The sequence below is a fragment of the Natator depressus genome, chromosome 2 (assembly GCF_965152275.1).
Source record: "Natator depressus isolate rNatDep1 chromosome 2, rNatDep2.hap1, whole genome shotgun sequence".
NCBI lineage: Eukaryota > Metazoa > Chordata > Testudines > Cheloniidae > Natator > Natator depressus.
In genome coordinates this window covers 231060568-231079993 of record NC_134235.1, presented here as the reverse complement: position 1 = coordinate 231079993, position 19426 = coordinate 231060568, and the positions used below count along the sequence as shown (strand labels likewise).

The following is a 19426-nucleotide window of genomic DNA, read 5'->3' as shown; positions in this document are numbered from 1 at the left end:
ATATCTTCAGCCATAAGGTCTATTCTACTGAGGGCTCCAACTTCGCATGGCGAATCAGTAAGCGGTCCTCATCCGCTACCATTTTGATTCTTGGAACATTCTGACCAAGTTTAAAGAGTTGCTTCCAACTGATTCGAGGTCAGAGTTCAGGGACATCCTCGACGAGGGCAAGGTCCTAGCAAGAACCTCTTTGCAAGCCTCTCTAGACTCAGTGAACTTGTACTATGTTAATTGCAGGCTTTGGGCCTCCTGCACAAGGTCCAGAAAACAATTCAGGACTTGCCCTTCAAAGGATCAGGGTTGTTCTCAGAGCAAACGGACTCCAAGCTCCAAAGTCTCAAAGACTTGTGAGCAACGCTAAAATCTTTGTGGCTTCATACATCCACAAAGGAAATGTTTCAGACTGCAATCTCCCCCACACTTCTATCTTGCTCATCATAGGCAGGATTACAGCAGGAAGTGTGGCAGGAATAATAGGCAAAGGCCACCTCAGCCCTTTTCTAACCAAGACCAGGGCTTGGTGATGCAGTTTTTGGCCCACAAGCAAAACTTTTGAAGGTGCACCAGACCAGATCCCGGATCCTTCCCCCTGTTTTGTGAACCATCTGTCCCATTTCTACCAGGCCTGGGCCTGCATCACCTCAGAGCAATGGGTCTTGCGCATGGTAGAATTGGATAGTCTCTTCAATTCTGATCCCTTCCTCCCTCCCAACCCCCCTTTTCCATCCCTCTTCAGCGACCCTTCTCACTAGTATCTTCTTATATGGGAGGCACAAATGCTCCTAGAAGTCGGAGTGGTAAAGGAGGCTCCTCAGGAGTTCGTGGTTAAGGGGTTTTATTCACGGTATTTCCTAATCCCAAAAGCCAAGGGAGGGCTCCAGCCCATTTTAGACCTGCAAAACCTCAACAGATTCATGAAGAAGTTGAAGTTCTGCATGGTCTCCCTGACTTCCATTATCCCTTCCCTTCATCCGCCGGATTAGACACCACCCTCAATTTGAAGGATGCGTACTTTCACATGTACATAGTCCCGTTCCACAGGCAGTTCCTCCAGTTCGTGGTCAACAACACTCATCATCAGTTTACGGTTCTCCCCTTTGGCCTATCGGTGGCCCCTTGCATGTTCACCAAGTGCATGTCGGTCGTAGCTGCCTTCCTGAGGAGGTGACAGTACAAGTATTCCTATACCTAGATGACTCGCTAATCAAGGGCCATACCAGGGGTCAGGTGGAGGAGCACGTGAGCCTGATAAAGTTGACTGTTGACAGGCTCGGCCTAATACTGAATGTGACAAAGTCAACTCTAACCCCCTTGGAGGATAGAGTTCATGCAAGCTCTTCTAGACTCCGGTAAAGCCAACGCATTCCTCCTGGAATCGCATTTTCTGGCACTGGGCGCCATCATAAAGGACTTAAGATGATACCCCACTGCCCTGGTGCGAAATTGCCTGAAGCTGCTCAGTCATATGGCCGCTTGTATGCATGTAGTACAGCATGCGAGACTACAGCTCTGGCCTCTTCAGGCCTGGCTCGCTTCAGTGTACAGACCAAACAGAGACCACCTAGAAAAGATAATCACACTTCCTCCATTAGTTATCGAGTCCCTCCTATGGTGGCTCAACTCACAAGTAGTGTGCATAGGAGTACCCTTTTCCAGGCCCTAACTCTCGCCGTGTCTAGTCATGGATGAGTCAGCGATGGGATGGGGGGGCACACCTAGGGAGACTCAGGACTCAAGGCCTCTGATCCCAAACAGAAGTTTAGCTGCACATCAACATCAGGGAGCTAAGAGCAGTTCGCCTTGCTTACCAGATGCTCCAAACCCATCTGGAGGGCAGATGTGTGTCAGTATTGACCAACAATACAAAAATGATGTTCTATATAAATAGACAGGGTGCTCACTCCTTTCCTCTATGCACCTGGCCACCATCTTGGCTTTCCATCCAGGTTCAGCTGGCTGATCAGTTTTTGCTAACCCCATGGTCGGTCGCTTCCTCAAAGGACTGGATAGACTGTACCCTCAAGTAAGGCAACCGATGCCCATGTGGGATCTCAACCTAGTGCTATTAAAACTGATGGGGCCTCCCTTTGAGTCCCTAGCAACATGCTCACTCCTTTACCTTTCCTGGAAAATAGTATTCCTGGTGGCTATCACTTCAGCCAGGAGAGGGTCTGAGCTTAAGACCCTGACTTCTGAGCCTCCATATACTGTCTTCTATAAGGACAAGGTGCAGTTGTGACTCCACCTGACCTTTCTCTCAAAGGTGGTTTCCCAATTCCATGCAAACCAGGACATATTTTTCCCAGTTTTCTTTCCTAAACCTCACGCCAGCAACCGGGAGCGAATGCTTCCCGCCCTGGATGTCAGGCGAGTGCTAGCCTTTTACATTGAAAGAGTGAAGACATTTTCAAAATCAACACAACTCTTCGTTACAATTGTGGAGTGGATTAAGGGACTTCCAGTGTCGTCCCAAAGAATTTCTACATAGATCACGCCTTGTATCAGGGCATGCTACGACCCAGCAAAGATACCTGTCCCTTCACTGACAGCATTGGTTGATTGCAAGGTTGGTTGAGTTCAGGATCCTGACGCAGGGAAGAAAGGTAAGCAGCAGGATACGGACCCTGGACTTCAGGAAAGCAGACTTCGACTCCCTCAGGGAACAGATGGCCAGGATTCCCTGGGGGACTAACATGAAGGGGAAGGGAGTCCAGGAGAGCTGGCTGTATTTCAAGGAATCCCTGTTGAGGTTACAGGGACAAACCATCCCGATGAGTTGAAAGAATAGTAAACATGGCAAGCGACCAGCTTGGCTTAATGGTGAAATCCTAGCGGATCTTAAACATAAAAAAGAAGCTTACAAGAAGTGGAAGGTTGGACATATGACCAGGGAAGAGTATAAAAATATTGCTCGGGCATGTAGGAAAGATATCAGGAGGGCCAAATCGCACCTGGAGCTGCAGCTAGCAAGAGATGTCAAGAGTAACAAGAAGGGTTTCTTCAGGTATGTTGGCAACAAGAAGAAAGCCAAGGAAAGTGTGGGCCCCTTACTGAATGAGGGAGGCAACCTAGTGACAGAGGATGTGGAAAAAGCTAATGTACTCAATACTTTCTTCGCTTCTGTCTTCACTAACAAGGTCAGCTCCCAGACTGCTGCGCTGGGCATCACAGAATGGGGAAGAGATGGCCAGCCCTCTGTGGAGATAGAGGTGGTTAGGGACTATTTAGAAAAGCTGGACGTGCACAAGTCCATGGGGCCGGACGAGTTACATCCGAGAGTGCTGAAGGAATTGGCGGCTGTGATTGCAGAGCCCTTGGCCATTATCTTTGAAAACCCGTGGCGAACGGGGGAAGTCCCGGATGACTGGAAAAAGGCTAATGTAATGCCAATCTTTAAAAAAGGGAAGGAGGAGGATCCTGGGAACTACAGGCCAGTCAGCCTCACCTCAGTCCCTGGAAAAATCATGGAGCAGGTCCTCAAAGAATCAATCCTGAAGCACTTACATGAGAGGAAAGTGATCAGGAACAGTCAGCATGGATTCACCAAGGGAAGGTCATGCCTGACTAATCTAATCGCCTTTTATGATGAGATTACTGGTTCTGTGGATGAAGGGAAAGCAGTGGATGTATTGTTTCTTGACTTTAGCAAAGCTTTTGACACTGTCTCCCACAGTATTCTTGTCAGCAAGTTAAGGAAGTATGGGCTAGATGAATGCACTATAAGGTGGGTAGAAAGCTGGCTAGATTGTCGGGCTCAACTGGTAGTGATCAATGGCTCCATGTCTAGTTGGCAGCCAGTGTCAAGTGGAGTGCCCCAGGGGTCGGTCCTGGGGCCGGTTTTGTTCAATATCTTCATAAATGATCTGGAGGATGGTGTGGATTGCACTCTCAGCAAATTTGCAGATGATACTAAACTGGGAGGAGTGGTAGATACGCTGGAGGGGAGGGATAGGATACAGAAGGACCTAGACAAATTGGAGGATTGGGCCAAAAGAAATCTGATGAGGTTCAATAAGGATAAGTGCAGGGTCCTGCACTTAGGATGGAAGAATCCAATGCACCGCTACAGACTAGGGACCGAATGGCTAGGCAGCAGTTCTGCGGAAAAGGACCTAGGGGTGACAGTGGACGAGAAGCTGGATATGAGTCAACAGTGTGCCCTTGTTGCCAAGAAGGCCAATGGCATTTTGGGATGTATAAGTAGGGGCATAGCCAGCAGATCGAGGGATGTGATCGTTCCCCTCTATTCGACACTGGTGAGGCCTCATCTGGAGTACTGTGTCCAGTTTTGGGCCCCACACTACAAGAAGGATGTGGATAAATTGGAGAGAGTCCAGCGAAGGGCAACAAAAATGATTAGGGGTCTAGAGCACATGACTTATGAGGAGAGGCTGAGGGAGCTGGGATTGTTTAGTCTGCAGAAGAGAAGAATGAGGGGGGATTTGATAGCTGCTTTCAACTACCTGAAAGGGGGTTCCAAAGAGGATGGCTCTAGACTGTTCTCAATGGTAGCAGATGACAGAACGAGGAGTAATGGTCTCAAGTTGCAATGGGGGAGGTTTAGATTGGATATTAGGAAAAACTTTTTCACTAAGAGGGTGGTGAAACACTGGAATGCGTTACCTAGGGAGGTGGTAGAATCTCCTTCCTTAGAGGTTTTTAAGGTCAGGCTTGACAAAGCCCTGGCTGGGATGATTTAACTGGGAATTGGTCCTGCTTCGAGCAGGGGGTTGGACTAGATGACCTTCTGGGGTCCCTTCCAACCCTGATATTCTATGATTCTATGATTCATACTCCACAAGGGCACAAGCATCCTTGGCGGCGTTCCTAGCACAGGTTCCCATTAAAGACATCTGCAGGGCAGCAATGTGGTCTTCATTCCACACCTTTATGTCGCATTACTCCATTACACAGCGGGCTAGAGACGATGCTGCATTTGGCAGAGCGGTGCTGCAGTCTGCGACTTGCTGAATTCTGACCCCCTCCTCCTAGGAGATGCTTGGGAGTCACCTACTTGAAATTGACATGAGCAAGCACTCAAAGAAAAATGGGTACCTACCTTCTTCTAACTGTTGTTCTTCGAAATGTGTTGCTCATGTCCATTCCAAGACCCACCTGCCTACCTCTCTGTCGGAACAGACTGGCAAGAAGGAACTGAAGAGGCGGTGGGTTGGCAGGGACCTATATACACCGCTATGAAGGCACGATTCCAGGGGGCTCCACAGCCGACCCAACAGGTACCTCTAGGGCAGGGGGTCTCAAACGCAAATGACCAGAAGGGCCACATGAGGACGAGTACATTGACCCGGTGGCCGCACCACTGACCACCCCCCAACCGGTTCCCTGGCCCCATCCCCACTCCACCCCTTCCGTGAGGCCCCACCCCTTCCCTGCCTCTTCCCACCCCTACCCTGAAATTCTCACCCCAACTCTGCCCCCAGGAGGGGTGCGGCACGGGGCTCAGGGCAGGGGATTGGGGTGCAGGGTGTGTGTGGGGTGTGGCAGGGGGCTCAGGGCAGGGTGTTGGGGTGCAGGAGGGGTGTGGGGTGCAGCAGGGGGCTCCGGGCAGGGGGGTCGGCTGCAGGAGGGGTTCGGGGGGTGGGTCCAGCCCTGTGCGCACCGCGGGGTGCCGCGGGAAGCTGGTGGGCCGCAGAAAATAACCCCGCGGGCCACGTGTTTGAGACCCCTGCTCTGGGGGAAAAACCTTCCAATGCCTGTGCATGCGGAGCACACACACCTACTTGGAATGGACCTGAGCAACACATCTCAAAGAACAACAGTTATGAGAAGGTAGGTAACCTTTTTTTTTTTTTTTGCTCCTCTCCAAATTTCCTAAAGCATATTTAGGTTAACTCTTTTAAAAAACAGTGTTTGTAATTAGTGACTTTAAAAAGTACCACGGTATATTAAAGCAATGAGCAAGAATTAAAATACTTCTCCAGTGTCAAACATAATTGATAATATTTAAATGAATGTGTACAATAATAAATAATTTATTGCAATAATCTTACTATGGTTAACTAATTGTTTTTTTACATGCAGGGATTCTGATGTCTGGTGAGTTTGACTATAAAGGAGTGTTCAACTAAACTATGAACAGTCAAAGTATAACTAGATCACATTTTTTGAGTGAAAGTTATGTGGCTAAATAAATTGCACCTGAAACTCTATATAGCAATAAGAGAACCACATAATAATGGATGATGCTACAAGAGACTCAAGTTATAGAGAAACTTTAGTCTCCCTGTTACAGGCCATTGGAGGCTATGCTTACACCCTTCAGATGAAAGTCACTGCACACCACTTCTAAACACCTTCTCGCTATCTGGAAGTAAGCCACAAAAGTTAAATAAAATTGGAGGAGATGATGGTGAAAAATGATCATTCAGGATGATTGGTTGGGTTAAAATTCTCAGCCTTTCTGGGACAGCTCATAGTGTCTGTTCATTTATGTGGTTAAAAAGTTAGAGACGCCAAAGAACTGCATTTGGCTTTCTTGGCACAAAAATAGATGATAAGAATTAATTTCTACTTAAAGGGTTATGATAAGACTATTAAAATGTCTCTAGACCATGAAACATTTTCCTTAGTATTTTTTGTCCAGAGTTGTGATCTTATTAGACTTTGACTTATGTTTGTAATTTTTCACCAACATCCATGTATACTGGATGTAGTGGATGGGATCTCATTGCTTTAGTGTGCTGAGCTGGGAGAGGTGCTCGGATTGCTGTGTCCAGCAGGGAAACTTTATAACTGACCTATCTGGTTTAGTAAGACTACAATAGGTTAGAAACATAGGAAAGTTAAAATTATCAAAAGCATTTCCTTTCTACCATGGAGGTGATCTTTTGAAAAAACTCTTTTTTACAAGCCTGGATTTCTGTGTAAACCAGTTTTTGCACCAAGTGAATCCTGTATTCTTTATAAGGTGGATTGGGCATGGCTTAAAGATGCAGAAAACAGAATGCATGTAGCTCTTTGACTAGTGGTGTCTGAACTGCTTTGCCTTCTTGTTTAAGTGGGTTGACTGCATATGTTCGGCAAAGGCTGTACGCATCCCAGAAAAAACTGTTTAGAAACACATGAGAGCAGATAAGTAACTTTGCATTGCTGTAATGAACTTTAGCACAGTAGAACATTAATCCATTTTCTTGCATGCTGGCTCATCTCTGCAGGCTGTGCTCAATATTGGCAGAAATGGGTTTAGGTTATTGAAAATAAAATGTCAATATTTTGCGCCTGTGGAGTCGCATCAAGCAACTGAAGTGATAACGTAATATGTGGAATTACAAGGTTCACTCAGTCTTGCATTCCAGAGGAGCTGAGAAACTACCAGTGACTGTCTCCTACCACAAGAAAACACTTTATAGGAGAGAGGCTATAGACACTGTCAGACTAACTTGTACAGGAGTTTGCAATTCTGCTATTCCTACACTCTTCTGCCCACAATAAAGGTTACTCTGAATATTAACATGAAGCTACGAACATAGTGACTTTTTAAAATAAAAATCTTCCTATAGTAAACAATTTTAAATCTCCTGCCACAATTATCAGAGTACAACTTGTGTTTTGTCTGTTTCTCAGTATTTCATAATAAACTTCCTTTCCAAAAAGCTTTTCAGGATTTATAATTTTTTCAAAATTCTGCCACTTTTAGGCTTTAAATGATTTTGTTTGCAAGTGTTGTTGATCCTTCATGCATAAGTTATAGTACAGCTTATTCAGTAACTTCCTTCTTATGCTAACTGCCTGGCTTTCTCACTTATTCAGGTCCTGCAGTAGATTGGTGGGCTCTCGGAGTTAGTTTGTTTGAGTTTTTAACTGGAATTCCACCCTTTAATGATGAAACACCACAACAAGTCTTCCAGAATATTTTGAAAAGAGGTAATTGATTTTCTCATCAAAACTGATGAATTGAAAGTTGGCTGTGCTATTTGAACTGCTGACAAATCTGTGTCTTTCTGTTTGTAGATATTCCTTGGCCTGAGGGCGAAGAAAAGTTGTCCAGTAATGCCCAAAATGCAATAGATATTCTTTTAACCATTGACACTACAAAGCGAGCTGGACTGAAGGGTCAGTATTTATTAAACTTTTTTCGTTTTACCTTTGTGATAAATTGCATATTTCAAAATGTCACCGTCCCTGCTTTGGCACTGGGCTTGAGTGCTAGAATATGGTGCAAATTATGGTATCCACTATGCTACTGGGGTAGACTTTGTGCTAATAAAAGGTTTTATGCTCTTGAATAAGGAAAGCAAATAATGATTTTTTACTTTGTTATATATTCACGCTACTTGTAATTAATGTTTAACGTCATTCATGTGTAACTTTCCAAAGTGCAATCTATCCAACTCTTACTGAAAACAGATATTTAGTGTCCAATTTGTCTGTCCTCCCAACAAAAGATTGTTGAGCTCTTGTTAGTATATTGCCTGGCATTATAACCCAATTGCTTTACATCGATCTTGGAAAAAGGGGGAGAAATCCTTGGAGAGGAGCAATTGCCTTTGAGACCTCTGGAAGGATTAAGTAGAGTCAAATTAAAGTGATGATCCATAACAAGAACCAATGGCTGGAAGCTGAAGGCAGACAAATTCAAACTAGAAATAAGTTTTTACACAATGATGGTGATTTAACATTAGAACAAATTACCAAAGGAAGTGGTGGATTCTCCATCTCTTGATGTCTTTAAATCAAGACTGGATGCTTTCTGGAAAATAAGCTTTAGCCAAACACAAATTATTGGATTAATTACAGGGATAGCTGGATGAAATATAATGGCCTGTGATCTATAGGAACGTAGACTAAAAGATCTAATGGTTCCTTCTGGCCTTAAACTCTATTGAGACTTGCAGTTGTACCTCTTTACCTGCACTGAACGCCATTCAAAGATAGGCCAAGATGTCTACTGTTATGTCATTTTCTGAGATCAGCTGCCATTGCAATTAATAATACATTCCCTGTCATAACATAGTCAGAAGCCTGACTGGTTGAGGAATCCAAGGAACTTGACTGCCTCATGTGGTGCTGCTGGCCTGCCACAGTCACTTCAGTGATATTTTCAGATGAGAAGTTTAAAGTAAAGGCTTTAGTTTCAAGAACACTAGTGTCCAAAGTTTTTGTTCCTTGATAAAGGGTTGGACTGCAGCTTATTGCCAGTATCTCTCCCTTTTAAGGGAGACATTAACAATCCTCTAATAAAGGACCCAGGCATTCTCCCAGCCTTTTAGCTTTAAAGCAGAGTCCTCAAATTTTTGACATATAAAAGTTCTATTTCTCTGACATCAACTTGCCCACATTTCACACATTGTATTTTGTTATACATTTGGTAACCTGGCTAGTACTTGACAATATGTGTGTAGAGGAAGAGTTCGAAAGTTTCTTCTAGGGTGACTTAAGACATCTCACATGATGAAGGTAGAGTAGGCTAACAGATGTTCTTTCAAATCAGAGGAATCAGATTGGAGGAGGGAGCCCTGCTAGTGAATCACCAATCAGATTACAGGATTTTCTGATTATCCTGCCTCCAGCAGCTGGGGAGGAGGAACTCCATTGTCTGTGGTCTCCTGATCAAACTAGAGTAGGTTTTCAAATAAGTGGAATTAAAATTTGTCTCTGCAGATGCCCTATCTTGGGAAGAGATTTTTTCCATTTCTTGTATGATGGCCATTCTATCACATTTCTTACAACCTCCTTTGATCCAGCATCTGTGCCAAATGTAAAATTGCTCTCTCTATAACTGAGGAAAAGGTTAGCTTGCATGGGAGTAGTCTGATCCCACTGGGAGTTGTTGGCTGACTTTCCCACACAGTAGTATCCGATAAACCACCACTCTTTCAGTCAGTCTTAAAAGTGAAGTGACTGTGTTTCACCATCATCTTTGTCAGTCGTGCTAATCTGTGTGCAAATACGTCTCCTTAACTAAACGCCGTTTGTTCTGTCACGGACTGTTTGTAATGTAGGCTTTTGAATGTCCAGAAAGGTAAAACACACCCAAACAGCTAACTGGCATCATGTCAGTGAGGTGGCTAAACTGGTTGTTCAGAGGAGAACATTCTTAATATTTTATATAAACTTTTGTTTTAGAGCTGAAACATCATCCCCTCTTTCATGGTGTAGACTGGGATAATCTTCAGAATCAAACTATGCCTTTCGTACCTCAGCCGGTTGATGAAACAGATACCTCCTACTTTGAAGCTAGAAATAATGCTCAGCATCTGACTGTGTCTGGATTTAGTTTATAGTATTGAGAAAATGGAACTTTGTCCATGGTTTTGCACATTTGTAAACTACCCTTTAACACTAGTTTGGTCTTGGTTTTCTTACCAAACGTCGTTTTTTAAAACAATTGGTCGGTCTGCTTTTAATTTGTGTATCCTTTGTTCTAAAACAAAGCCACTATACAAAATGTTCATTAATTCCAAATGGCTTCTTGTTCTTTTTATTTATCCTACTTTCTGCACCTTATTGAGAGCCTGAGTATGTATTTGTAAAGTTAGTAATGTCACTTTCACACTTGGCAAAATATTTCTCTTGCTGCTGTGGAGTACTTCCAATTTGTTGGGGCTATTTTGCAATTAAACACAACTGAGTGGGGGCATACAATGCGTTATTTATCTGGGGTTCAATATGTTCATAGTCACATTTGTGATAGGAGCTTTCAGACCAACTTGGAGCTGCATCCATAGTGAAAATGGAAGTTTTTTAGGTCTCAAGGCAGTGTAAAAACATCTTATCCATCTGAATTACTCCTTAGTGGGATGAGAAAAGAGATGTTTTTGGCATCCTTAGGTCACATACACTGCCTGCTCGGCTGATGAGATATCAGTGTTGTAAAACTTAACTGTATTTTTACTGCCAACGTTTTTTCCCTGGCAAATGCACAGAGTAAAGGAATCTTATAGCAAATTTAAAAAACCAAATAGACTTTGTTTAAATTGTCATACTGAAAAGACTTTGAATGCGTTATGGGATGATAGACTGAACAGTATTTATTTTAGTGACCCGTTTATTTTAAATTTAGAAGATCTGAGGAGATCTATTCGGCTTCTTTCCTGTGTCACTCTGCCAGATGTTTAAAAAAAAAAAAAATCTGTTTGCTAATGAAAACACGAAGTATGTATATTAAAGTCTATATAATGTATTGCAAATTGGTTAATTTGAGAACATCATAAGTTCAATTTCAATAAAACTTGAGTTAAAATTAGGACTTTCAGTACTAAGCATTTTAATGAAGAATCTAAGCTATATTTTAATAGATTGGGAAAATACATAGAGATTATCTACTGCATTGTGGAGATTGTTTCTAATAATGCCTGATTTTTGTCTCTGTTAAAACTGTTTTCCTTTATCTTAGATGGGAATCACCATTAAACAAAATTTGTCTGTCTTTTAGTGCTTACAATTTCATTCAATTAATTGTAAGGGTTTTTCGTTTCCTGCTTCAATGCCTGCTGCAGTGGGGGTGGGACGGAAGGTTCATGCTGTACCATGGTGTAATCCAGCTGCTGTATCCCAGAACTGATCACTGTGCTAGCAATCATCAGGTGGCTTTTCAGGGCGTTGCATGGAATTGACATTTCAGACCAAGTAAGTGGATTGATGACCATTCATTTCCCATGCTTCCTGGCACACGAGGCTAGTGAATGGAGCGTGAACTAATCCAGAGTTGCCAGATTTCCTGCTCCAAATAGCCAAGAAGGGTATGAGGAGAGAAGAATCACCCTATGTTTTGTCCCAGAAGCCGTACAAGAGATCAAACAGTTGCAAAATGTCACAAAATCAGAATTGTCGCGACATGTTTGCTTTGTAATTTACTGGGGACTTGTGAAAACATGGTATGATGAACACCCTGGAATGTTGGGATGTCAGAAGCCACACTATAGTTCGTTGCATTGACTGAAATGTCTCCCAATTTCTGCATACTTGCAGATCACTGAATCTAGTTTGTGCATGGAGCAGCAATTTAAATAGTGATGGTTTTCTAAATGTTGAATATAATAGGTATTTATTACTGCACATTATTAACAGAGGACTATTTTTCTGTCAGTGAGATAAAGCTGCAGATCATAACAGGTCCTTTATTGTAAGAGAAATGTAGCATTTATATCCAAATATCCCAAACTCTCAAAAAAATCTTAACCTGAGACGAAGTACAGCATCTGGAAATGTCACGGGATTAGTTTTGTTTTTTGCAGAAGTTAGGAGTGAGAAAACTAGTCTTTTAATGAGAAATACAGCTTTATGGTGCACTATATTATCTTTCCATAAAAGTCTATTAGCAAACTGTTCAAGTTGAACACCAAAACTAAGTTTTTAGTGTTCCGCTATTAACAGAAATTGAAATAGGCTGTAACTATCTATTAGCATAATTAATTAGTTCATGCTGTTAGTGAGGGTTTTGGTTTTGTTAGGATGTTCTGTTGAATGTACCAGCTTATATTCATCAAGAAAATATTTAACAAAAAGTACCAAGATTGCCTAATTTATAAAGGATTACAAACTGATATGAGCTTTTATTTAAAGATTTTTCAAATTAATTACAATGTGCATCATGAACTACAGAACTATTTGAAGTGTTTAATCATTTTTACATAGTCTAATGCATTTAATATAAAACTAGAAATCAAACCACTGTAAAACATGTATAAACAAGAACCGTAGTATCCATCCATTCTGTTTCAAAAACTATCTCAAGGAACCCAGTTTAGATGTTTATATATTTTACCATAATAAAGTCTTGCAAGTCAAAATGACAGAAATGGGATTTTTTCATTACACTGTAGGTAAGTTTTGGAGACAAGTCAGAGAGCAGAGTGTATTAATATGAATGGTATGCATTCCTTATAAAACATGGCTGCACAGGGTCATATTTTTCTTGGTCTGTACAGCTGAATATGAAATTCTCATCTAATTCTATTGAATATCTTGATTGTTTTTGTGTTACTGTGCAGACATCATGGAATTAAGACTACATGTTGACTAAGCAAGCTGATCCAAAAAATGCTTTCTTCAAAACTATTTTAGCTTTATCCTTTTATCATGTATTGTTTCAAAGATTTATTGTTACCCATTTACCACCTCCCAATTTCACATGACGGAGGCATAAAATAAGAGGTTTGGAGGCCTTGGACAAATTTAATCTTCCCTTAACTAGTTATCTCAATCATAACGAGTGCATTAGAACAGGCTTTTGGTCCCTGGATGCTGTGGAATGCTGCCTTTGTGGTCTGTTGTGCAGGTGTTAGGCCAGCAGTTGCTTTTAAGGCCCCTAGGTTTCCATGCACTCCATATTTGTTTGTTAATCTATACATAATTCCAAAGCTACCACCTGACCTCAAAGTCATCCTAGTTCATGTCAACTGGACTGAGGGTTAAGAGATGCTAGACTAAAAAGCTCAAGAAATGTCAAGTCCACTGAAATCTCTGTATTTAAAGGGTCATAGCTCTCAGACACTTAGCTCTGTAGACAAAGTCACTACTATTACTACTAATCAGACTGAGAAACTTTTCATCTATATATGGCACAGACAGTTGGGGCCAAGAAGCTTTGGAATATTGACTACCTTTTTGCTGATTAAGCCCAGGCTTTAGTAGCCTTGAAACCCCAGACGCACCTATTAGAACCACTCCTGTACCTGAAAGAAACTAACCCCTGTGCCTCTGGTCAGTTCTGGAACTCACTTACCATCACTTACAAATGAGCTCAGTGGAATCTTTTAAGCAGCTGATGTTTGTTCAAACTCTGACTGCTCATGGGCTGAATTTACCCAGTTTGGTAAAACAAAACATTCTACTCTGTTTTCTATTGAATGCTGGAACCTGTCCTTTATGAAATTGTGTGACCTGCCAGCTAGCACTACACTGTACTTGGTTGTTTCACAGTAAGGTATTTTTGATAAATACCTCTTCTACATACAGCCTTAGATTTCATTTTGATGCTTCCCCTCCCATAAACTTTTTTGAAACCTGTATAATAAAAATAAACCTTTTAAAGTTCTCAGCAGGTGCACCATTTACATGTGCTAATAAGCAAGTACCACACTGGGGTTCAAGTGACGGACCAGTCTGTGAACATTTTATATAGGGTACATAGTTGAGAGAAGTTGTTTGTTGCTGCATGCTTTGCTTCCACCTCCAACCTCTTCTCTCCCCCCAGATTTAAATAACTCCCTAGAACAGAGAGGGTCAGTAATGTCATTGAGGAGGAAGAATCAATTTGTAATGTTTTATCTAAGTGATAAGACATTCTGCAAATACTTTCATAAATTACTCTGCCCCATGCAGTACTAGTTTATTTTTCAGCCCTCTTCACTTGTAGGCACTGGGCCATTGGCCAATCATGTGGCACCCCTCCCCTTCCCTCCATGAGCCCATTCTATACAGCGAGTAGGGCCTAGGCTTTCATTTATGTTCTGCCTTCTGCTCTGGGCAGGGGAGAGAAGCACTGGTGCTGCTGCCTTGATTACAGGGTCTCCAAGTCTTTTGCCTTCTGTGACTACCTTTCGGAGATAGCAGGCTAATCTCCTGGTCACAGGAGCTGGGTTTGGTGCTAAGGGTTGCTTGTTTGTATTTATCATCTTCTGCTGACCTCTTCCCACTGCAACTGTCTCCTTCCCTGACATCAGTATGCAAGCTGCCACTGTTCCTAGGAGCCATCTCTCCATTTGGCTCCTACTATGCAATCTGTGCTGGAAGTACCACACCTCTACATGACTTTGTAGTTACTGTGATGAGACCTAAGTAAATGAAAACAACCTTCACTAGCCCCAAACCCAACTCTGGCTGCCAGCAGCTAAGATTTAGACAGCACCAGTTGGAGTAGCATACTCAATGCACCCAACCACTCTGATTCATTTAGAGAGGCTTTCAGGAGTTAAGGCTATGATGCCCTTCTGTCATTTGTCTCGTAAACCAATATCTCTGGCCCTGTAAAGCAGCAGAAAGGAGTCTCTTACAGGTCCTTATGGAAAAGAAAACACTGCAGCTGAGTTGGAAAGAGGCAAGAGAATGATCTATGATGGGCCTTGTAGTTCCTCATTATAGCTGCTTGCTGGGTTGGGAGGTCCAGTCTCAGACTCTCACTTTAACCCAGTCACTTAGACCCTCAATGAGCTCCAGAGCCATATCTAGTGTGGGATATCTACTGAGGCTGCTAGTGCTGCAAGAGCACAGGGAAGCAGCACCAATGGAATTAAAACTTACAGGAACTTATTTCTTTCCATGAAATGGCATGGTGGGAGGTTTGGTAGACACTTATGTACTGAGTACAAAATGATGCAGTAGTAAAGCAGATATTCTGCGTGAGGAATGTTTCTACATTTGTTAAGGCCTTTTTAAAAAAAGATGAACTGAGTTACTTTGTGCATGCACTCATAGCCAGGGAGATGCACGCAGGGTACAATGGGTGTGGTCATTTGCACCAATATTTGCAGTAACTGAGGGTGCAGTCACACACATTTTTGAAAAAATATGATAGCATAATTAGGCTTTAATGCAGATCCTCCTGGTTCAGTAATCTTAATTCTTTCACTGTCTACAATATGACAACTATTTAAAGAACAGGCAGAATAGCTTCATGGAGGCCTAGATCTCAACCATAGCAAAATTTCTATTGGAAGATTGGTTTAATTCAAATTTAAGCTTTCAGCATCTCCAGTCATGCTAGGTTTGTTTATATGTTACACCAAAACAGCTGCTTGTGAGGACATGCTATCAGAGATGTTCTCTTGTCACTCTTTATTTAGTAACTCAGTTTTACATCAAAGATGAAGATCAGAAGAGGGAGAAATTTTTTTTTAAAAAGTATTTCAAGACAAGGGTAAAATCATGTTCTGTTAAACAAGGCAGAAACATTAAATCCTATAATTACATCTATTTTATACAGTATAACTTGTATGAAAAGTGCTTTCCAAAACTATAAAATAAAAAACTTTACAGGGCAGAAAGCATGCCTTATCCCAAAAGACATTTCCCATGAATTATTCATAATGTATCACTCTGACTGAAGAATGAGACAGCATAAACAACAGTGTAGTTTTTAAGATTCAGGTCTTAAATGTAGGTTATGGCATAATGGAATTTTTCTTCTCTTCATTGCAAATGCAAAGCAACCATTTTACTATCTAGGTCTGATTTCTTACTTTGTACAGAAAATATCTTAATATACTGCTCACCTTCTCATAGATCTAGGCTATGTAACTTAGATACATATTTTACAATCAAACTGCAAAGCATACTTCGACCAAGCAAACCTCACAAGATTGTAATATATTCACCTTTATACTGATCAATAAAATTTCTATGTATGAATAAATACCACTGGAAAGGAAAATCATCATCAAAATTAGGATAAATATTTTGGAAAATATTTGGATGCAGTGGAAGGATACAAGGAAAATATGGAAACAGATGTTTTCTCTCAAGTAGGTTTTGGTGTGGGAAAAGGCCACATAGATGTTGAGGCTAGATTAATTCATCTATCCTTTAAATTGACTACTACATAAAATAATAGCTTACACTGGACTAAACTTTGTAAAATCTTACAAATATTGGGTGTAGCTAGTTTTCATCTTGTATTTTAAAGCACTATGTGCATAAACTTCATGTCTCAATTAAAATGAAACCAGTTAGCAGTAAAGAAAGAGACATGAATTTAAAGTATTATTCAGTGCAGCTTCTCTCTATGGCTCCTTTTCAGCATACACTGCTCTATAATCTATCCCATGTTACTACCATGTCTCTAACATGCAAGATGCTTGGCTGCTAAAACTAAAGCGGTTTGGGGAGTAGGGAGTTGGAATTCATATGGAAGTGCAATGAATGGCAGGATTATGCAGAGTCAAATATTTGATTCCACCCATGGCTGATGCACAAAAATGTACCCCACATCTGTCTAGCAGCAAAACAGACCAGTTGAGGCCTTCAGAGCTACATTACTACATGCAGCCTTTCAGCCACCATATAATGTACACACAGGACTTATACTGTCTTCCCAGTCACTACTTCTATCTCACAGTATGTAACGTGAAAGAAATCTGAGTTACTGCAATTGCAAAATCATCCTCATGTTAAAGTGACAGTTTTACAATTTTCTATTCCATAAATACAACGGGGTTTCTTTTTACAAAGCTAACATCCCCCTCGTTATTAATTGCCATAAGAAAGATCAGTCATCTCTACAGAATGCCCAGCCAGAAATCCATTCCAAAAGCATAATTAATAATTTAATGTTCATGTGGTTTAAGGGTGGGATAATTATTTATTTTACTTGTAATCTAGAAGCAGTGGATCATTCAAGTATCAGTAATGTTAGTCCTTAAGTAGTTAGCTCACATGTAGTGCAAAAAATTACTACAGTCGAAGGAAGATTTAGCCATCACAGATCCTGAGGTTCTCATGTGAATTCTGAATTCCTTCTCTCTCCAGGCTGTCCCAGTCCTAGTAGTCTTTAAGCGAAATCAAAAATTAAGTTCTCAGATCAGTTTTCTAAAGGGAACCAAACATGTAATTAGTTTAACCCCACTTCCTTAGCTTTTGAAGAAAAAAAAAATTGTAGTAGAGCCACTTAAAACTTACTTATGTGACGACTTTTTACTTACAACAGACAGGTTGTGAATATAAGCAATTAACATTATGAAACTAATTACACATTAAACCCCACAATTACTTGAAATTAGGTATAATATCCTCCCTTTATTCTTTTAGCATACACCATATATTTCTTTACAGTATACATTTGTATATTAAACAGAAAAAGATGATCAAGTTTAAGAATGGTGCACAGGTGCTACAGGTCAAAAGTTTATCTTCATTTACTGGTAGTCAGCCTGGGTGCTTTTTAAATAAAAAACGTAAGTAGATTTTTTTTTAAATCATAATCCATACATTTATTATATTTGGCTGTAACTATACCTTAAAGGAATCTGACACTCTAGGAGATCTCTCCATTAAATTAAAACAAAATACAAAAATAATATGAGGCACAATAGCAGCACCTTTTCTCCTCCATTACCACATAGCTCACCCCACCCCCACCACCACATTGCCACTAACCAAAAGTAAAAAAAAAAAAAAAAAATCCCTTTCAAAATCCCAGCCACCTCTGTGCTCCCCAAACAGATCGGCTTTGCAGCATATCGGGATTCAGGTAACTTCTGAATTCCAAATCCTCTGGAGTATAAAAATGATACCATTATGCAGCATGTCCATCCCCTCACCACTCTGTAGCTACGATCCTCAGCACAGATCTTCCACATGGCAGCACACTGCACTTGTACTGAACAGGTAGGCTGGCCCCTTTACTTCATTTGTTTTGTTTTTTTTAAATTAGTATAAAAATAATAGAATAAAACCTGTTGTCAGTGATGTTAGGGCAGTGTAATGCAAGTGTAGTATACTTATATTTGAGGAAATGGGATAAGAGAACCCTTAACTGGCAGTGTCCATTCCAAGTTTGTGCTAAAACGTGTGAGCAATGGCCATTTTTCAAAGTACAGATGTAGTTTGATCAAAGAATAATTTAACACAAATCTAGTGAGAGAGATCTGCAGAAAGATGTGGAATAAGAAGAGTTTGGGATAAAGGATAACACCATCCTAAGACAATGGAGTCAGCAGTGAGGTCTGAGTCTGGATCTAGTGTTTAGAAAACACTAACTTGAGCTTTCCATGCTTAGATAGAGAAGGGAAATAGAGGAGATTAAGTAGGGTTTGAAGGGTGCTCCTCTTAATTAAAGCAGCGCTACTGTCATTTAGCTAAAGGAAGCAGAAAAGAAGCCCAAGATCACTTGATCAAGACAGTGTATCAAAGAAGGTATTCAAAACATTGAAAAATATGTACTGTTATCAGAATAAAAGTAGTAATCCAGGTGCAGATGAGAGGACAGTGAGAGAAAGTAGCTAGAATAAGAAACTGAACATTGAACACTCTGGAATTCTGTAAAGGAACCATCTCCATTTACAGGAAGAAATCTGTTTGCTAGGCAAGAGCAGAACAAGAGGATACCAGAGACTCCTGCACAACAATGGATGTAGTTCAGGAGGATATTGTGGGCCACAGAACCTAAGGATGTCAAGCAGAAGGGAGCAGCCAGCCTCAGACATATAAGGATAATACTCACTGGAATTAGTATGGTGTTTCACTTTGCACAAGGCTTACGGTTAGTCAGGTTAAGTTCATATTGCCCATGCAGTCAACTTAGCAGATAATTTCCTATGATGAAGAAATTTGCAGGGGAGTAAAGCCATATAGGTCACTTCCTGAAAATGCCCTTAAATTGCCTACTGCAAGGGAGAAGCTGTGGTAGCTAATTTTGAATTTCTTGCTGAACATCCATTCTGTTCCTCTTTGGGAGCAAGATCCCATATCTTCCTATTCCAGTCTCTTCCAAAGGCTCTGGTACACGGTTAGGTTGAGCACCCCATCC

General features: G+C 41.2%; 2 protein-coding genes across 6 annotated transcripts in view; one reads left to right on the top strand and one right to left on the bottom strand.

Moving 5' to 3' along the window:
- Positions 1-12203, top strand: part of MASTL (microtubule associated serine/threonine kinase like) — a 45661-nt gene extending 33458 nt beyond the window's left edge. Inside the window, exons 10-12 of the mRNA XM_074946128.1 lie at positions 7771-7884; positions 7972-8073; positions 10087-12203. Coding sequence (XP_074802229.1) covers positions 7771-7884; positions 7972-8073; positions 10087-10244 — 374 coding nt within the window. The 3' untranslated portion in view covers positions 10245-12203. The remainder of the gene's footprint in view (positions 1-7770; positions 7885-7971; positions 8074-10086) is intronic.
- The window catches only part of ACBD5 (acyl-CoA binding domain containing 5), a 71198-nt gene that overhangs the window by 3510 nt on the left and 48262 nt on the right, over positions 1-19426 (bottom strand). Inside the window, exon 15 of one of the 5 annotated variants that reach the window (XM_074946131.1) lies at positions 12073-17447. The exons of 1 other annotated variant lie outside the window; for it this stretch is intronic. In XM_074946131.1, coding sequence (XP_074802232.1) covers positions 17396-17447 — 52 coding nt within the window. In that variant the 3' untranslated portion in view covers positions 12073-17395. Of the gene's footprint in view, positions 1-12072; positions 17488-19426 lie in introns of those variants that run through there. 3 more of the 5 variants (XM_074946130.1, XM_074946134.1, XM_074946133.1) reach the window with 3 other exon arrangements.